At 39.4% G+C, this 21,393-nt stretch overlaps 1 protein-coding gene across 1 annotated transcript; it reads left to right on the plus strand.

Annotated features, from left to right (window-relative positions):
• The first annotated feature begins 16,037 nt into the window (after window positions 1-16,037).
• Window positions 16,038-16,749, plus strand: atp5f1e (ATP synthase F1 subunit epsilon). Its single transcript, XM_046860394.1, has 3 exons — window positions 16,038-16,196; window positions 16,393-16,517; window positions 16,618-16,749. The coding sequence occupies exons 1-2, from the start codon at window positions 16,165-16,167 to the stop codon at window positions 16,514-16,516; spliced, it is 156 nt and encodes a 51-aa protein (XP_046716350.1). The 5' UTR covers window positions 16,038-16,164; the 3' UTR covers window position 16,517; window positions 16,618-16,749.
• The last annotated feature ends 4,644 nt before the right edge of the window (window positions 16,750-21,393 follow it).

Here is a 21,393-nt window from a genome sequence, read left to right on the forward strand (position 1 = left end):
ATATCACAATTTGTAGACAGTTTTTTTTGCAAATTGGTCAACCTCTGCCTCTCTAAGATACAATTTTTTATAGAAAATCATGTTGAAATTCCAACTTTTGTGGCCATCAAATTTTAAAATTAAAAAGTATAAATGGTTCACAAAAAGGATTACCGTATTTTTCGGACTATAAGCCGATACTTTTTCCCCACGTTTTGAACCCCGCGGCTTAAACAACAAAGCGGCTTGTTTATGAATTTTTCCTGGGTTTTTCCCAGCCCCATAACATTAGACCAATTAAATTCTGAACGGGGAAAAAAATAAAAAAAACGCACCTCACCAGTGTTCTAAGCTGCACGGCATCGGCATTGGGAGCTGCAGGCTGTTCCCAAAATGCCACTCTGCTCTTAAAGGAGCCACAACATATTTCACCCGTTACACCGTGTAACAGACACTGTCTTTCATTAAAGCCTGTGTAAAGTTAATTAGTTTCAATGTAGACATAGACTTATAGACAGGTGCGGCTTATTTATGTTTAAAATAAAATCTTTGTCAAATTCAGTGGGTGCGGCTTATATATGGGTGCGCTTTAGAGTCCGGAAATTACGGTAATTGTTTTGAACTGCCCAACTATTCTTGAAAAGCAGGCCTTGTAAAGGTCCTTGTACAGTGCACCTGGAATGTATTCACAGCGCTTTACTTTTTCCACATTTTGTTATGTTATAGCCTTATTCCAAAATGGATAATCAAAAATGGATTCCTCAAAATTCTACAAACAATACCCCATAATGACAACATGAAAAAAGTGTGTAAATAAAAAGTGAAAAATATTACATGTATATAAGTATTGACACTCAAAATTGAGCTCAGGTGCATCCTGTGTCCATTGATCACCCTTGAGATGTTTCTACAACTCGATTGGGGTCCACCTTTGGTAAATTCACTTGATTGGACACGATTTTGACAGGCACACACCTGTCTATAAGAGGTCCCACAGTTAACAGTGCATGTCAGAGCACAAACCAAGCCATGAAGTTCATGAAATTGTCTATAGACCTCAGAGACAGGATTGCATAGAGGCAGAGGTCTGAGAGAAGGGTACAGAAAATTTTCTGCAGCATTGAAGGTCCCAATGAGCACAGTGACTTCTATTATTAATGGAAGAAGTTTGGAACCACACGGACTCTACCTAGAGTGGGCCATCAGGGACCACCAAACTGAGCAATCAGGGAGAAGGGTCTTAGTCAGGGAGGTGACCAAGAACCCGATGGTGACTCTGAAAGAGCTCCACCGTTTCTCTGTGGAGAGAGTAGAACCTTTCAGAAGAACAACCATCTCTACAGCACCAATCAGGCCTGTGTGGTAGAGTGGCCAGACAGAAGCCACTGAATTGATTCTAATTTGAATTTGAGCATCATGTCTGGAGGAAACAAGGCACTGCTCATCACCTGGTCAATACTGTCCATACAGTAAAACATGGTGGTGGCAGCATCATGCTGTGGGGATGATGCTCCTGTTTCCTGTTTATTTTTACAGTTTGTTTTTTTCTCTCTTTCATCACTATAAAATCTCAAAATATCGTTTTGATTTTCCTGTTTCCTCCTTTATTTTCCGTTGGCTCCGTTTCATCTCTTTTTGCTTTTGGAAGAGCGTTTTATTCCCTGTTTGTTTGAAAGCAGTGAGTGGAGACCATTCCCATAAGAACTATGAACACACACTACAGTAACTACATTAAGGTACGTAATTTCTCTGCAATGGCGAACATCCAGTTCTTTTAGTGTGTAAAGTGTGACATGTTTAGTCAGTCTTTCTCCGTTGTTAGTGATAATTTTTTTTGTGAGAATTGTAACCTAGTTTTCTCTTTGACAGAGAAGATCTTAGCATTAGAGGAGCGCATCCAGAGTCTAGAGAGAAGTAATGAGTGCGAGAGCAGTCCAGGTTCTGCAAGGGAAAGTCTGTATGCCCTAGGTGGAGTTAGCAATTCACCCGACTCCGGCATTAGAGCCTTCGCAGCGGGGCGAGTGGGTGACGGCTCGGCGGCATACTCGCAAAGCCAAAGCTAACGCTAAGGCTCGCCCACAGGAGCACCATTCCTCTTCGCTTCACGTGTCCAACAGGTTTGCTCTCCTCAGTGAAGCACCTGCTGAGAAACCTGAAAGAGCTCTGGTTATAGGAGACTCTATTCTGAGACATGTGAAATTACATCGCCAATTACAATGTGAAATTAGCTAGACCTTTAGGGGTACCAGCAGGACAGGTTATGTGTATACCAGGAGCCAGGGCGCCGGACATAGCAGGTCAAGTCAAGTCAAGAGGCTTTTATTGTCATTTTTACTATACACAGTAGTACACAGTAAAAACGAAACAACGTTCCTCCCGAACCCTGGTGCTACACTAAACAACAACAGCATAGAGCTACAACACAAACAAAGTGCATCGAGTGCAACCTGGTGCAAACAAAAAAACAGTGCAGACAGACAACACAAGACAAGACAAAAAACAAAAAAACAAGTATAGCGCCGACTAGTAAACCTCCTGTATACTTGATAATACAGGTTTTTAGGAAAGAACAGGAACAGGAAAGAACAGGTTCTCTAAAATAGGTTTTCACACAGGAGCTAATAATATATGCATTTGACAGTCAGAGGTTACTAATAGTAATATTATAGAGGTGTGTAAATTAGCGAAGGCAATGTTCGATGCAATAACATGCTCTGGCCCTATCCCAATGCCACGTGGCGATATAGCCTGCAGCAGGTTATGGTCACTGAACTGCTGGATGTCCGAGTGGTGTCCCCTGTTTGAGGGTTTGAAAGCAGTGAGCGGAGACCATTCCCATAAGAACTACGAACACACACTACAGTAACTACATTAAGGTACGTAATTTCTCTGCAATGGCGAACATCCAGTTCTTTTAGTGTGTAAAGTGTGACATGTTTAGTCAGTCTTTCTCCGTTGTTAGTGATAATTTTTTCTGTGAGAATTGTAACCTAGTTTTCTCTTTGACAGAGAAGATCTTAGCATTAAAGGAGCGCATCCAGAGTCTAGAGAGAAGTAATGAGTGCGAGAGCAGTCCAGGTTCTGCAAGGGAAAGTCTGGATGCCCTAGGTGGAATTAGCAATTCACCCGACTCCGGCATTAGAGCCTTCGCAGCGGGGCGAGTGGGTGACGGCTCGCGGCATACTCGCAAAGCCAAAGCTAACGCTAAGGCTCGCCCACAGGAGCACCATTCCTCTTCGCTTCACGTGTCCAACAGGTTTGCTCTCTTCAGTGAAGCACCTGCTGAGAAACCTGAAAGAGCTCTGGTTATAGGAGACTCTATTCTGAGACATGTGAAATTACATCGCCAATTACAATGTGAAATTAGCTAGACCTTTAGGGGTACCAGCAGGACAGGTTATGTGTATACCAGGAGCCAGGGTGCCGGACATAGCAGGTCAAGTCAAGTCAAGAGGCTTTTATTGTCATTTTTACTATACACAGTAGTACACAGTAAAAACGAAACAACGTTCCTCCCGAACCCTGGTGCTACACTAAACAACAACAGCATAGAGCTACAACACAAACAAAGTGCATCGAGTGCAACCTGGTGCAAACAAAAAACAGTGCAGACAGACAACACAAGACAAGACAAAAAACAAAAAAACAAGTATAGCGCCGACTAGTAAACCTCCTGTATACTTGATAATACAGGTTTTTAGGAAAGAACAGGAACAGGAAAGAACAGGTTCTCTAAAATAGGTTTTCACACAGGAGCTAATAATATATGCATTTGACAGTCAGAGGTTACTAATAGTAATATTATAGAGGTGTGTAAATTAGCGAAGGCAATGTTCGATGCAATAACATGCTCTGGCCCTATCCCAATGCCACGTGGCGATATAGCCTGCAGCAGGTTATGGTCACTGAACTGCTGGATGTCCAGTGGTGTCCCTGTTTGAGGGTTTGAAAGCAGTGAGCGGAGACCATTCCCATAAGAACTACGAACACACACTACAGTAACTACATTAAGGTACGTAATTTCTCTGCAATGGCGAACATCCAGTTCTTTTAGTGTGTAAAGTGTGACATGTTTAGTCAGTCTTTCTCCGTTGTTAGTGATAATTTTTTCTGTGAGAATTGTAACCTAGTTTTCTCTTTGACAGAGAAGATCTTAGCATTAAAGGAGCGCATCCAGAGTCTAGAGAGAAGTAATGAGTGCGAGCAGTCCAGGTTCTGCAAGGGAAAGTCTGGATGCCCTAGGTGGAATTAGCAATTCACCCGACTCCGGCATTAGAGCCTTCGCAGCGGGGCGAGTGGGTGACGGCTCGCGGCATACTCGCAAAGCCAAAGCTAACGCTAAGGCTCGCCCACAGGAGCACCATTCCTCTTCGCTCACGTGTCCAACAGGTTTGCTCTCTTCAGTGAAGCACCTGCTGAGAAACCTGAAAGAGCTCTGGTTATAGGAGACTCTATTCTGAGACATGTGAAATTACATCGCCAATTACAATGTGAAATTAGCTAGACCTTTAGGGGTACCAGCAGGACAGGTTATGTGTATACCAGGAGCCAGGGTGCCGGACATAGCAGGTCAAGTCAAGTCAAGAGGCTTTTATTGTCATTTTTACTATACACAGTAGTACACAGTAAAACGAAACAACGTTCCTCCGAACCCTGGTGCTACACTAAACAACAACAGCATAGAGCTACAACACAAACAAAGTGCATCGAGTGCAACCTGGTGCAAACAAAAAACAGTGCAGACAGACAACACAAGACAAGACAAAAAACAAAAAACCAAGTATAGCGCCGACTAGTAAACCTCCTGTATACTTGATAATACAGGTTTTTAGGAAAGAACAGGAACAGGAAAGAACAGGTTCTCTAAAATAGGTTTTCCCACAGGAGCTAATAATATATGCATTTGACAGTCAGAGGTTACTAATAGTAATATTATAGAGGTGTGTAAATTAGCGAAGGCAATGTTCGATGCAATAACATGCTCTGGCCCTATCCCAATGCAACGTGGCGATATAGCCTGCAGCAGGTTATGGTCACTGAACTGCTGGATGTCCGAGTGGTGTCCCCTGTTTGAGGGTTTGAAAGCAGTGAGCGGAGGACATTTCCACCAGAACTACGAACACACACTACAGTAATCCCATTAAGGTACGTAATTTCTCTGCTATGGCGAACATCCAGTTCATTCAGTGTGTGAAGTGTGACATGTTTAGTCAGTCTTTCTCCGTTGTTAGCGATAATTTTATCTGTGAAAAGTGTAAGCTAGTTTGCTCTTTGACGGAGAAGATCTTAGCATTAGAGGAGCGCATCCAGAGTCTAGAGAGAAGTAGTGAGTGTGAGAGCAGTCCAGGGTCTGCAGGGGAAAGTCTGGATGCAATAGGTGAAGTTAATATTCCCCCGACTACGGCATTAGAGCCCTCGCAGCGGGGCGAATGGGTGATGGATCCAAAGCTATCGCTTCACGTGTCCAAAAGGTTTTCTCTCCTCAGTGAAGCACCCGCTGAGAAACCTGAAAGACCTCTGGTTTTAGGAGACTCCATTCTGAGGCACGTGAAATTAGCTAGACCTTTAGGGGCACCAGCAGCACAGGTTATGTGTATACCGGGAGCCAGGGCACCGGACATACCAGGTCAGCTTAGATTCTTAGGAAAGCACAGGTTCTCAAATAGTTTTTCACACAGGAGCTAATGATATACGCCTTCAACAGTCTGAGGTTACTAAGAGTAATATTATAGAGGTGTGTAAATTAGCGAAGGCAATGTCAGATGCAGTAACATGCTCTGGCCCCATCCCAATGCGACGTGGCGATGTAGCCTACAGCAGGTTATGGTCGCTAAACTGCTGGATGTCTGAGTGGTGCTCCAAAAACAATGTGGGCTTCATTAATAATTGGAGCAATTTTGAGGGCAAGGCTGGCCTGTTAGGGTGGGACGGTATCTATCACACTCGGGAAGGTGCTGCTCTCATTTCTTGTAGTATAGGTCATAGTCTCAGAACAGCACTAGTTAACAAGTGACTGTCCAGAGCCAAGGCCAGGGAGCAGACAGACAGGCTGAACCTACCGTCTGCTAGCTCCACAGAGTCGTCACTCAGGATCCACCAAAATGAGACTGTGTCTGTCCCCCAAGCGAAACCAAAATGTAAGAATTCTCCGAAAGTCTGTTTAAGTAACCTGATTAACATTAAATTAAATAGGACTGAACGCACAGCCAGCACCTCTGATCTAAAGATAGGATTGTTGAATATTAGATCTCTCACATCAAAAGTGCTTACTATAATCTAATTATTACCGAACAGGAGTTTAAAATAATGTGTTTGACAGAAACGTGGATTAAACCGAATGAATATGTAGCATTAAATGAAGCGAGTCCTCCTGGGTATAGTTGCATACACCAGCCCCGTTTAACCAGCCCTCGCTCTTCTGTACACTGCTTTGCAATCTGCCTTCGCCGTCAGAAATGTAACTATCGTTCTTGTATATAAGGTTAAGGGTGTGGGCTGCACACCGGTTATGTGGAGGGAGATGATACCTTTCGCTGTCATCTCGTAAAACATCGTGCAATTCTGTAAATATGACCTCGTCCTCGTCTATATCATTCTCTGCTTCATCATCAGCTTGAAACATTATGAACGCTTTTACAAAGTTATTAGTGACCGTGGCAGTTTATCTTCCCACAAAGAGCAAATGAGCTGTGAATTTGCTCTCTCTCTCCGCTGCGATGGCATCGTACATGTGTCTCCCACGGAAAACTTTTATTCTGAGCAGTCCATAGAGCTGCAGTGGTGGAAAGTCGGCAAAAGTTTTCTATATTTCTGTCCATTTCCATATATGCAACATTGCATAATGTTGCATATATTCAACATTATATACACACACACACACACACACACACACACACATCTGTAGTGCTGTGCTTTGCATGCAGATGTTTTTTTTTTTTTTTTGAAGTGGTATTTTTTGCAGTTGGCAAGAGCTTTTCACCAACACATAATCTACACTTAACGATTAAGATACTGCTTGACGCAGTAATTTAATGCTCTGGTTTGCCATCTCCGCTTCTGACCAGCTTCTGTTCCCGCGGCTCGCACGTATTCATTTTAATTCAGTATTTATTTTTTTTATGCAAAATAATTTAACTGAAAAGTAACTCGCATTACTTTTTTAAAAAAGTAACTCAGATATTAATGTGTAAATTTATAAAGTAACGCGTTACTCCAGAAAAGTAATATTATTATGTAACGCACGTTACTTGTAACGCGTTACCCCCAACACTGTTTATAATAATAATCTAAGCCTCACACAAAAGACTAAACACAAATGTAAAACATTTGAAGTTCTTTACACCAACATAAAAAATGTAGTGTCCAAAAGCAGGTCCAGTCAGGCAATTCCATTAGTTATTATTTATAGACCCCCAGGGCCCTACTCTGATTTTCTCATAGAATTTGCAGATTTCATCACAAATGTATCTACTTCTTTATACAAAGCATTAATTGTTGGTGACTTTAATATTCATTTTGATAATCAGGAAGACTCCTTTAGAGCAGCAGTTGTGTCCATTCTAGATTCAGTTGGAATTAATCAGAATGTTATAGGACCCATTCATAGTGGTGGACACACTCTTGATTTGTTAACATTTGGATTAAAAACAAAAAATTTAGTCATAAACTCTTTTAAAATCTGCCTCAATCATTGCATTAGTACCTCGCCACGTTACCGTGTTAAGCGTACATTCACGTCAGCTACAGCAGCGCGTTTTATCAAAAATCTTCCAGAAATTACGATATTAAATAGATCTCCGTCTGACCCCGCAAAATTAAGAGTGTTTCAAATAGCATGGAAGGAGAGCTACCTAAATTATAGAAAATCTCTTAGTGCTGCTAGATCAGCATATTTCTCCACCCTCATAGAAAATAACAAGCATAATCCTAGATTTTTATTCAGCACGGTAGCAAAATTAACAGGAAATAAAAGCACTGCACTCAGATGCACACCATTAATAGGTAGTAATGATTTCATGAACTTTTTTAATAATAAAGTTGAAAACATCAGGCAAGAAATCCAGATGATTCATATAAACCCAAATTATTTTACAAGTAACCCTGTAGACAGCAGTGTATATATAACAGAAAATCAATTACAAAGCTTTACCCCCTATTCATTAAAATGACTTAATTTCATTAATTTCATCATAAAAATCATCAACCTGCATTCTCGATCCCTTGCCTACAAGTTTCTTTAAACAGATAATTCCAGAGGTAATTGAACCTGTTTTAAAAATAATTAACTATTCCATTAGCACTGGCTATGTACCTTCAATCCTTCAAACTGGCAGTTATCAACCCCTTTAATTAAGAAACCTGACCTTGACCCATGTCAGCTGTCCAACTACAGGTCAATATCAAATCTCCCCTTTATATCCAAAATTTTAGAAAAGGTTGTAGCACAGCAGTTATGCTTACATCTACTTATGAATAACATTTTTGAAATGTATCAGTCAGGATTTAGACTTCATCATAGCACAGAGATGGTGTTAGTTAAGGTGGTAAATGACCTGTTATTGGCCTCTGATCAGGGTTTTGTCTCTTTACTTGTTTTGCTCGATCTTAGTGCAGCTTTTGACACCATTGATCATACTATACTGCTTGCTAGACTTGAGAATGTTGTTGGAATAAAGGGAACAGCTCTCTCTTGGCTCAGGTTTTATTTGACTGATCTCTATCAGTTTGTTGATGTAAATGATTAGTTCTCCACACTTGAGGTAAAGTTTGGTGTTCCGCAAGGATCTGTCTTAGGCCCACTGCTTTTCTCTTTATATATGCTGCCTCTGGATGAAATTACATCAAAATAAAACATGGTATTCACTTCTATTGCTATGCTGATGAGACACAGCTGTATATTTCAGCAAAGCCAGATGAGAGAGATCAGCTTAACAATGTTGAGGAGTGTGTAAAGGACATTAGACAGTGTATGCCTTATAACTTTCTTCTGCTCAACTCAGATAAGATAGAAGTACTTTTACTAGGACCACATGCAGCTAGAAGCAAACTTTCCAATTATAAAATAGCGTTAATAAAATGTAGTGCCGTTCAAAAGAATTTGCGTTTGAATTTTGACAGCCCTAATATATATTAATACAAAACGAATTAAAAATTGTAACCTAATTTAAACTCACTACAAAAAAAGGTACCTACTGTTACCTTTGTTACCTATAGTATTTGTACTATTCTTACTATTATTACTTCCCACCTCTGCTGTGCACCAACGCTCCCCAACCTGATGGAGCTTGAGAGGTTCTGCGAAGAAGAATGGGAGAAACTGCCCAAAAACAGGTGTGTCAAGCTTGTAGCATCATACTCAAAAAGACTTGAAGCTGTAACTTGTGCCAAAGGTGAGGAAGACTTTTACCTGAACTTCACTACATTTTAAAATAAAATATCTTTAAACTTCTTACTTGGTCAAGCGCATAGCAAGTCACCAATCAGGGTAGAGCGCGCACTCTGTTTAGAACTTTTGATTGCCGCTTGCTAGTATTCACTCAGCAGGAACATAGAGTTCAGCGTCAGATCAACAGTAAGCATAACATTTTGAGAGAAATAAATAATGCAAGAAACTCCTGACTCCAACTTAACACATCACTATTTTGAAGTGGTTGTAAAAAAGAACAAGTCTTCCATTTCAAGTTCTCTGCCTGCTTCAGCGCTGTATAATTTCCTTTTACAAGAATTCTCTTTCCAATCTAAGGAAAAACGTAGAGGTAAGCCATTTTCATTGTGGTCCGTCATTTTTAATTGACATTTTCTGTGTATCACTGTGTATCTTATTATATATAACGTTATATATATATATATATATATATATATATATATATATATATATATATATACACACTACTATATATACTACCTACTAACATTATATATACAGTCAGGTCCATAAATATTGGGACATGGACGCAATACATTTTTGGCTCTATATACCACCACAATGGATTTGAAATGAAACGAACAAGTTGCGCTTCAACTGCAGAATGTCAGCTTAATTTGAGGGCATTTACATCCAAATCAGGTGAACAGTGTAGGAATTACAACAGTTTGCATATGTGCCTCCCACTTGTTAAGGGACCAAAAGTAATGGGCCAATTGGCTTCTTAGCTGTCCCATGGCCAGGTGTGTGTTATTCCCTCATTATACCAATTACAATGAGCAGATAAAAGGTCCAGAGTTCATTTTAAGTGTGCTATTTGCATTTGGAATCTGTTGCTGGTCAACTCTCCAAGATGAGATCCAAAGAGCTGTAACTAACAGTGAAGCAAGCCATCATTAGGCTGAAAAAAACAAAACAAACCCATCAGAGAGATAGCAAAAACATTAGGCGTGGCCAAAACAACTGTTTGGAACATTCTTAAAAAGAAGGAACACACCAGTGAACTCAGCAATACCAAAAGACCCGGAACACCACGGAAAACAACTGTGGTGGATGACCGAAGAATTCTTTCCCTGGTGAAGAAAACACCCTTCACAACAGTTGGCCAGATCAAGAACACTCTCCAGGAGGTAGGTGTATGTGTGTCAAAGTCAACAATCAAGAGAAGACTTCACCAGCGTGAATACAGAGGGTTCACCACAAGATGTAAACCATTGGTGAGCCTCAAAAACAGGAAGGCCAGATTAGAGTTTTCCAAACAACATCTAAAAAAGCCTCCACAGTTCTGGAACAACATCCTATGGACAAATGAGACCAAGATCAACTTGTACCAGAGTGATGGGAAGAGAAGAGTATGGAGAAGTAAAGGAACTGCTCATGATCCTAAGCATACCACCTCATCAGTGAAGCATGGTGGTGGTAGTGTCATGGCATGGGCATGCATGGCTGCCAATGGAACTGGTTCTCTTGTATTTATTATTGATGTGACTGCTGACAAAAGCAGCAGAATGAATTCTGAAGTGTTTCAGGCAATATTATCTGCTCATATTCAGCCAAATGCTTCAGAACTCATTGGATGGTGCTTCACAGTGCAGATGGACAATGACAAAAGCATACTGCAAAAGCAACCAAAGAGTTTTTTAAGGGAAAAAAGTGGAATGTTATGTAATGGCCAAGTCAATCACCTGACCTGAATCCTATTGAGCATGCATTTCACTTGCTGAAGACAAAACTAAAGGGAAAATGCCCCAAGAACAAGCAGAAACTGAAGACAGTTGCAGTAGAGGCCTGGCAGAGCATCACCAGGGATGAAACCCAGCGTCTGGTGATGTCTCTGCGTTCCAGACTTCATGCTGTAATTGACTATAAAGGATTTGCAACCAAGTTTCAAAAAAGTGAAAGTTTGATCTATGATTATTATTCTGTCCCATTACTTTTGGTCCCTTAACAAGTGGGAGGCACATATATAAACAATTGAACAATTCTGAAATAATGTCATCTTCACTGCTCAACAGTTGAGGGAGTTTTTGTCCTGTCTATACCATGCTACCAGAACAACTTTCCACAAAATAACTAAGGCATTTCCAAAAAAAAAACCCATTATTTTCCAGAAACACACTGATCAAAATTAGAGAACACTTTCAGATACCTCCCAGTTATTGATGTTAATCTGGTACCTGTTGCTAATTTCCTTGATTATCTGTCAACCCCTATTTAACTGGCAGCCTAACTTCCAGTTTCACTGACTCTGCAAGATGGTGGACCGTTCTAAAGTGACTGAAAGCCTCCGGCAGCAGGTTGTCCAGATGAAGGCCAAAGGGAAGACCCTATCAGCCATAGCAAGACAAGTAGGTCGTTCCAAATCTGTGATTTCAAGAATATTGAATCTTTACAACATCACAAACTTATTCAAGTCCGCCAAGAAGGCTGCTCGTCCACGGAAGACAAATACAAGAGAGGACAGGATACTGCACCTCTTATACAGCTACATGGCGGAGTGAATGCAAATGTTTATCAGAACCTTCTTCAACAACATATGGTTCCTTCCCTGCGTTCATCACCCAATCAGTCCGCAGTGTTCATGCAGGACAACGCTCCATGTCACACAGCAAAACGGGTAAAGCAGTTCCTTGAAACTGAAAACATTGAAATAATGACATGGCCTGCCCAGAGTCCTGATCTCAACCCAATAGAGAACCTCTGGAAATTCCTTGGTGACAAAGTTATGGCCAAGAAACCCACTACAGTCATCGAACTGTGGAGGAGACTGGAAGAAGAGTGGACCAAAATCACACCAGAGCAGTGTGAGAGACTAGTGCTGTCCTGTGGTCGCAGATGTGCTGAAGTCATTCAGAGCAGAGGCCTGTAGACTTCCTACTAATTGCTGACTGTTGTAACCTTTTTCCATGCTACAGTCATTGTTGTTCTCTAATTTTGATTAGTGTGTTTTCTGCAAAATAATGTTTTTTTTGGAAATGCCTTAGTTATTTTGTGGAAAAGGTGTTCTGGTAGCATGGTATAGACAGGACAAAAACTCCTTCAACTGTTGAGCAGTGAAGATTACATTATTTCAGAATTGTTCAATTGTTTATTAATTGTTTTCCAATTTTGATCGCCTGTGTGTGTGTGTGTGTATATATATATATATATATATATATATATATATATATATATATATATATATATATATATATATATAAAATGTTAGTACAGGGGCGTAGCCATCATTTCAGCCATCATCAAAGTGGGGGGGACGAAAAGTCTAGTCCAGGTAGCCCGCAAGGACCACATGAGTAGCCCACGGGCCTTTTCTAAAAATAGCTGTTTCCTAATTTGTTAAATCATTGTTGATTATTATTATGAGAACATGATCAGTGTCTTCACATAAATTAATATCATTATATACCATAATAACAAATAATAATAGGTAAATTGAACAAATTTGTTATTTCAGATCAAACTGAAAACTGTGTGTATCAAACTGGTAGCCCTTCACATTAATCGGTACCCAAGAAGTAGCTCTCAGTTTCAAAAAGGTTGGTGACCCCTGGTCTAGTGTTACCTGTTTTTTTTTTCAGTTAACCCTTGCGTAATTGACAGGTTTTATTTTTAATCATAATTTGTTTGCTTTATATGCTTTATGATTATATATGATTATAAAACAGAAAGAAAGAAAGAAAGAAAGAAAGAAAGAAAGAAAGAAAGAAAGAAATACAACAGCTTGCCACTGGGACAGTACCCTTAAAAGGACATCTTTGTACCTTATTTACCCCAAAAATGTATAGTTGTACATTAAGGTACACATTGGTACTCTAAGGTAGTAATGTGTACCTTTTTGAGTATAAAGTACAAGGATGTCCTTATAATGGTGCTAAGAGTACATTGTTTACATATTTCAAATTGTATTTTGTGTATGCACAGTACATTGCACACAGTAATGGATACTTGCACATTCAAATAATACTTCATTTTGTTCTATTCTACAGTCCATGATTCAGGAATAAAACAAGTAATTCAAAACAAACAATTGAAAGAAAACATGTATTGAACTCAACTGACAAACATGTCAAGACCTGATATCAATTATACAATGTGATGAAATAAACATTTAGTGTCACTTCTTTTAAGCTTCCTGGCTGGTTTGTTTAAAAGTAGTAGCTTTTTACACAGTGTTAAAGCGAACATATATCTCAATACATAAAGCTACTTAAAACTGCCAAAATGTAAAATTAGTGCAATAATGAAAGAGCAGGCCATAAAATAAAGATCAGTTCCTATCAGCATACTGTAACGTTTCCCCTGTCATCTACCCTCATTCACCGGACTACATTACCCATCATCCTTTGCACCCCGCCATCCACCATGTTTGTTTCCCACTTCACCTGTCTGTTCACCTGGACGCTATTTATACTCATCACCACTGTCTTCACTCATTGTCGGTTAACGTCTTTACTATGTTGTATGTATGTGTGATTTACCTGCTCCTTATTATTAGGGCCCGAGCACCAAAGGTGCGTAGGACCGTATTGTAATTGTGTCGTTTCTTTATTCTTTTTCTTCTTCTTCTTATTATTATTTTTTTAATTGCTCTAAAACTCACGAAACTTTGCATATACAGCGAAAAAAGTCGAAAGATTAGGTACGCCATGTTCCTCGAAAGTGGATGTAGCAGAACCGGCTCAGTAGCGCCACCTATACACGTTCAACGGTGTGTGGCTCGAGCTATGATTCACACATGTAACACACTAAGACCTACAAAAAAGTCTCTTGGTACAAAATCCGACACCCAACAGGAAGTTGGGTATTTTTAATTGAATGAGCAAATTTTTGGTCGATTTTGCCTTTCGCACATGTTGTATTTTAACAACCTCCTCCTAGAGATTTGTTCAGATCAACACCAAAATTGGCACGCATAATCTAAAGCCCTTTGCGATGTTAAATTGCGAAGATCTAGAGTTTTCGTCGAAGGGCGTGTCCTTGGTGGTCTAACAAATTTCGACGATTCGCCATGAAAACTGATGTTGCTATAACTCGGACATACAATGTCCAATCTGCCCCAAACTTCACATGATTGATACGACTCCTGATCTGACCAGCTCTCTATTTCCATATTTAGTATTAGTCATAGCGCCACCTGCTGGCAACAGGAAGTGTCCTGTTTTACTTTGCAATGAACTACTCCTAGAAATATTATGCCATCCCCTTTTGTTTTTGGCCAGTCTTATCGTAAGACCTTTGCGCTAGTGAAATGTGAAGATTTTGAGCGTTTGTTAAAGGGCGTGTCCATGGCGCCGTGACAAATTTCACTGTCTCGCCATGGGAATAACAGTTGAGATTTGTTCAGATCAACACCAAATTTGGTATGCATAATCTAAACGCCTTTGCAATGTTACTTTGAGAAGATCTAGAGTTTTCGTCGAAGGGCGTGTCCATGGTGGTCTGACAACTTTTGACGATTCGCCATGAAAAAGGGAAATTGCTATAACTCGAACATACAATGTCCAATCTGCCCCAAACTTCACATGATTGATAAGACTCCTGATCTGAACAGCTCTACATTTCCATATTTAGTTATAGTCATAGCGCCACCTGCTGGCAACAAGAAGTGTGGCACTTCGAAACGAATGTGCCACAATTAACCCGTCTTTACTCGCTTACATGCACCTCGCCCCACTGTTCGCTGTTTTCCTCAGGCCGCCGGGTGGCGGTGGCCCGGGTGCGAGGGCCCGCACATCGCTGCTTGCAGCTTTAATTAAAATTACATCTTTAATGTTACTATTCGTCGTCCTGGTCTCTCCGTGTACATACCGTGACACATACTTGATATTATGTAGAATTGGCAGATTTAAACATGCTGTAAAATCTCATTTCCACATTATCTTTATTCTTATTTGAAGGCTTTTGATAACACACTTGTTAAAACAAAAGACGTTATAAAAGAGTTTAAGGAAAATACACAGAAAAAAAGTGATCGTTTGTCCAAGCAGCTATTTTTCCTTATAATCCTTTAAAACCTTTAAAACTTGCTAATTATTCAACAAGAGCAACAGGCAGAGTTACTAAACATTGTGCAACAAAATTCGGATACCATATGCCAACTTACACTGCTTGACTTTTTTGAAGAAAGAAAAAAAAAAAAAAAGGAGTGAAGCGGTTTTTGCCGCTTTGAGCTCATCACAACCGAATGTTGGATCGCGCGCGAGACCGCGGATGCGACTCGAGCTACCGTGCTTGGGCGCGTGATGATGACGTGACAAGTGAGCGTCTAATTGCCATGGATACGTGAACGTCATGTATAGACTATCCTGTCTCTTTGAATTTTAGATCACTCTGCATTTATATACATTGAGAGTCACCAACAGCTGGAACCAAATTCCTTGTGTGTGCCAGCACACTTGGCCAATGAACCTGTTTCTGATTAATTAGGCAAATACTTTTGCACTTTTACAGAAGTGAAAGTTTAAAGGGAGCACTGGAGCACTTTTACTGGAGTAATATTTTACCAAAACTAAAGCTGACTACATTATTGATAGGTAATGATCATAAAAATTTATTTTAAAATAATAATACTAATTTGCGTTACAGTGACTCCAGGCCAGTTGAGGCGCTAAAGAGCCCACAACTGGGTTCGGAAAACATTTAAGAAGCACCAGAAGAAAACTCGTTGCAACGTCAGTGTGGCTTCTGTAAGGTTCGTATAGGCCTTATCCGTGTTGATTATCGTCTTTAGAGGTTTCACCTGAGCCATAATATTGACAGAAATGGTTTCATACTGGAGGCAAGCTGGACTCAGGTACGTAACTGGGAGCATGAAAATGTTCACAGTGTAGGTTCATGTTGAATTTAGGATTTGTACTTAAAGTAAAAAGCATTTGTGGCTAGCCGAACTAGTTAGCAGGTGTACTATGTTTCTAGTTTGTAGCTAAATTAAAGTATACGGTTCATATGTTTTCCGAATCATGTATGGATGTATGTCTGTGTTATTTCAGCTACATCAGGTACTCGGCGATCTGCGCCAGGGTCGTGCGATCAGCGCTGAAACCTCAGCTTAGATCAGAGGCGATTAAAAGTGCTGAAGCTAACGTGAAGGTCACTAAAGTGAAGACGGCCTAATGTGAGTGTCTGCGCTATAAAACGTGAAGTCCACTGTCCCATTTATCCATCACTGTTTCATCAGACTTTTTTGATTACTTACTTTATTTGTCCTTTTGTAGGAGCAGACACAGAAGCATGTTTTTCCCGGGTGACAGAAGATTCGGCTGATAGAACCTGATCTTCACTGCAGAAGACCTTTTGACTTTCTCTCATTCTCTTGATTAATAAATTATGAATTATTAGTGTCAGTACTACCTCTTGTTTCTTTCATGCCCAACACCTAAACGATTTTCTTAATATTAAGTTTAATTGGCTCCCAGATATGTAAATAGGTATACTAAGTAATAGATATACTAATAGGTGTTGCTAACAAAGCCAGTTTTGCCTATATATGTTCAAGCTTTGAATTTTGCTTGCTGATATTGGATTTTTTTATTTTTCTTAACCAAAATACACAAAATGGCACATAGTCCTGAGCCTTATAACACAAGCACAAGAGTCAGTTCTACCGACTATCTGTCACGGGCCATATAACATTCACTTTAACAGCTTTATTATGAGTATGATGTTGCTTTCTTACAACACATCATAAATGTATGTGAAATTAAACTTAGGAATTTGATATACTCATCTCTGGCTCTGAAAACCAAGAAAATGTATAAAATACTGACACAGTTTAATCCAATTAATTTTTATAAGTGTTTTTCTTTGTTTTGGTAGTGGCAAACATAATTTCAAAAAAAATATAATTTGAAAACTGACTACCAAATCTTTTTTTTTTCCCCAATACTGTTTTATTTTTATGAACAAAGAAATATTTTAAAATGTCACTTTGGCCACATTGATTTAGTTTTCTGAAACCTATTAACCTGATCTCTGTTCTGTTTGGGTTATAGTATTGGGATTTCCCTAATTGGCATCCTCAATGTCTTATAAAATAGCAAGCATATCAAGTGGCAGTATAACAAACATGGTAAAGATAAAGCAGCAAAACAGTACTATGCTGACAATGATTTGTTACAGAATAAAATGCAATTACTTGCAAAGCACCAAAGATCACAGGAACACAAATGATAAGCCTCACTTGACCACAGTACGAGAGCTAAAGACCACAGGTTATCAATAACATTGCAGAGAGAATTGTTTATGAATAAAAGCTTTTAAATGTCTACTTCATTATGTTTTAAATGGCATTCGTTTTTTTGGCAAATTAAATGATTACAGCAGCTTGAAGAATGGTGTTATTTTTCATGCTTATTACAGTCAACTTAGAGTAATTAGTCAGATTAATGGTGTGATAGAAGAGTATCTGTAATAGTGAAAGGGAAAGTTTATAGGACTGTGGTGAGACCTGCGATGTATGGTTTAGAGACAGTGGCATTAAGTAAAAGACAGGAGGTGGAGCTGGAGGTAGCAGAGCTGAAGATGTTGAGGTTTTCGTTTCGAGTGATGAGGATGGACAGGATTAGAAAATAGTGTATTAGAGGGACAGTGCATGTAAGATGTTTTGGAGACAAGGTGAGGGAGGCGAGGTTGAGATGGTTTGGACATGTGCAGAGGAGGGACGTGGGGTATATCGGTAGGAGACTGCTGAGGATGGAGCTACCAGGAAGGAGGAAAAGAGGAAGACCAAAAATGAGTTCCATGGATGTGGTGAAAGAAGACATGCAGGTAATTGGTGTTATAGAGGACAGATTAGTTTTTAGACTTATTATCTGATGTGGCGACCCCTAATGGGAGCAGCCGAAAGAAGTCGTCAGATTAATGGTTTCTGAATGTGCACTAACATAGAGCCATGTGGCTAAACATAAATGTTAACATTATTACATATATCTGCAACTTTTTTTAATTTCATAGTTATGTCACACTAGACTAGACCTTCAGCATGCGAGACTCTTATCTAGACCTAGAACAGCGCAACCTCTTCGCCCAGATCTTCGGTTTCCAGAATTCTATTTAATGGATGCATTAAATAGAATTCAGTGGGAACAAAAAGCAAAGTGTGACCTTTAAGCTTTAAAGAGTGTTCACACTAGCCCTCCAACATACCAAATGTTTTCCGACACCTGCCATAAACATGACAACCAGATATGAAATCGCGTGCCAAAGTTACAATATGCCATCTGTTCCTGTATATAGCGGCATCACAACGTTATAATCAGCGTTTTCCTCCATCATCTATTTCTAAAAAGGTCACGAATGAATACAGTGAAACCCCGTTGTACGAGCAACCTATAGTACGAGCAAACTCGCTCGCAAAATTCTACCCTGTTTCACGAGCAAATTTCGAAGGCACGAGCAAACCCACGCTGCCAGTGTTACATCAGATTCTGTGACCATCGTATGTTGTGACCATAGAGGGCGCTGTTGCTAAAATTCCACGAATCAAAGACTCATTTACAGTACTTAAAAAAAACTGTTATTCAAATGCTTTTGATATTTTTAAAAACACCCCTGAATGTTATTTATTAATTAAAGCTAATAAAATGTAGTGAGATGCGGATGCTTTAGACTGTTAATTTTATATATATATATATATATATATATATATATATATATATATATATATATATATATATATATATTATTCATTATGATAACATTGTAAATAATGAAAGTGTGTGTATGCGTGCGACATATATATATATATATATATATATATATATATATATATATATATATATATATATATATATATATATATATATATATATATGATTAGATTATAATAGAGTTATTGTTATTCGGTAATAAAGTGCTAAATAAACGACTGGAATTGTTCTCCATATTCATTCTAGTGATGCCGAACCCTCTCTCTCTCAATCTCTCTTATATCCTGAAAAGTGAAAGGTAACAAACTTACAGCAGTGTCACCAAATTTGATAAGGCACCATTACAGGTTATCGAAATCCGTTACCTCCATCTATTTTACTTGCAATGACTTGAATGTTCTTCACAAAGCCATTAAAATAATTACCATACAGTAAAACCCTGTTTGATGAGCATAATTCATTCTTGGAAATTGCTCGTAGGTCCATTTGCTCGTACGTTCGAACTGATTTTCCCCATAAGAATGAATGTAAAAGTGATTTAATCCGTTCCGAGACCTCATTCTATCGCTTATTTCTGCACTTAAAAAGTATTTGTAGCCTGTTTTAACAAACAAATACACTGCAAAATACCGTAATGTAAACATAGTTTAACACTTATGTGGTAGTGGTTGATTGCGAGTGTGAGACGCGCACCACGCTCGTAACCTCCTCAGTTTCCATGGTAATTCTATTAACTTTCGTTTTCACAGCACCATCACTGATTTTCTTGGGAGAAATTTTTCAAGATTTCTAATGAAATAAAAATATAAAACTAAAAAAAGTTACGTTTTTGCTGCACTGAACAACGAGAGCGACCGAGTGATACGTCATCAACTAAGCGACTGATGCGACCCTCCGCCGAAAACGGGGAACCGGCAGCGTGGGTTTGCTCGTGCCTTCTAAATTTGCTCGTGAAACTAAAATTTTGCGAGCGAGGTCGCTCGTATCTCCGTTTGCTCGTACTATAGGTTGCTCGTACAACAGGGTTTTACTCTACTGACTTCAGAAACCTATTAACATCCTGGAAAATATCAGAACTTCAACAGCTTTACCAAAAGTCTCGTCTAGAAAATCATTGATCTCCGTAGCAGTGTAAAGCTGTTCATCTCCCTGAATCCAGGTTCCTTCTCAATGTTGGAATCGGAAATAAACGGAGGAACGTTTGAAACCGTAACCCTCACGGACTGAGACGCGAGCGGTGAGACGGTAGTGTAAGCTTTTGGAGGTGTTGGAGAGAAGAACGTGCGGGCGTGTTTTGTACCATTCGAAGCCGATTGAGCAGTGATTGATTAAGTCCAGTGTAGAAAACATTACAGTAGTCTGTCCTCGAGCTGATGAAGGCATGAATAGCTTTTTCAAGGTCAGCTCGAGACAAGAATGATTTGACCATACTGAGTAGTCAGCTGGGTAAAGCTGGCCTTCACTACTGCACTGATCTGTTTATCGAATCTGGATGGTTTTGTTAATGCCTGGGACCTGAATGATGTCTTGTGCACACTGGACCAGGATCATCAACTGATTCTAAATGTGTGATGTTTTAAGCCGAGCGTCGTTTTTAATGGGTGCATAAACAGGTTTTATTTTTGTTACATTTTTTATTAATTTTTTACATTTTTACACACACCACACACCAGTATTTATTCATTAATTTAACTTTTTCCCTTTTCCCTATTTATCCATCTAATTAATTATGAAAGTGGCCATCCATCTGTGCATTTATTTAATTTTTTTACTTTATTTTTTTTCTTTTTTCCTTTTAAGCATGTTATCAATAGTTTAGGTATTAAGGTGGAATGTTCACTAAGTGAAAAAAGAAAAATAAAGGTGTGCTAAAAGTCATAACTCTCTGTCCCCTCTTTCTCCTTCTCCCTCTCTTTCTCTTTCACTTCCTCTCTCTTCTCCCCCACCCTCTGTCTTTTTCTTTCTTTCTTTCTTTCTTTCTTTCTTTCTTTCTTTCTTTCTTTCTTTCTTTCTTTCTTCTCTCTCTCTCTCTCTCTCTCTCTCTCTCTCTCTCTCTCACGTCACTCTAACGCTGTAATTCTGTCACTAACTTGACCCCTGACCTTCTCTCCTCAGACCTCTGCTCAGTCTGGATGTCCACACACACACACACACACACACACACACACACACACACACACACACACACACACACCTTTCTGCATGTTGTGTTTTTTTATTGTTGAGACTTATTTTTTTGAACGAGCGTGTGAAATCCAGCTCTAACCTCGGCAAGGACACGTGATCACCACAAAGCACGAAAACGGTTCACGTTTCAATACAGACGATCCGTTAGTAGACAGT

Source organism: Silurus meridionalis, chromosome 1, assembly GCF_014805685.1.
Source record: "Silurus meridionalis isolate SWU-2019-XX chromosome 1, ASM1480568v1, whole genome shotgun sequence".
NCBI lineage: Eukaryota > Metazoa > Chordata > Actinopteri > Siluriformes > Siluridae > Silurus > Silurus meridionalis.

Bases quoted from the DNA above. Each gene is read 5' to 3' on its own strand.
- atp5f1e (XM_046860394.1), top strand. From the start codon at position 16,165: ATGGTTTCATACTGGAGGCAAGCTGGACTCAG. The intron at 16,197-16,392 runs GTACGTAACTGG...GTGTTATTTCAG, and splicing joins TGGAGGCAAGCTGGACTCAG to CTACATCAGGTACTCGGCGA.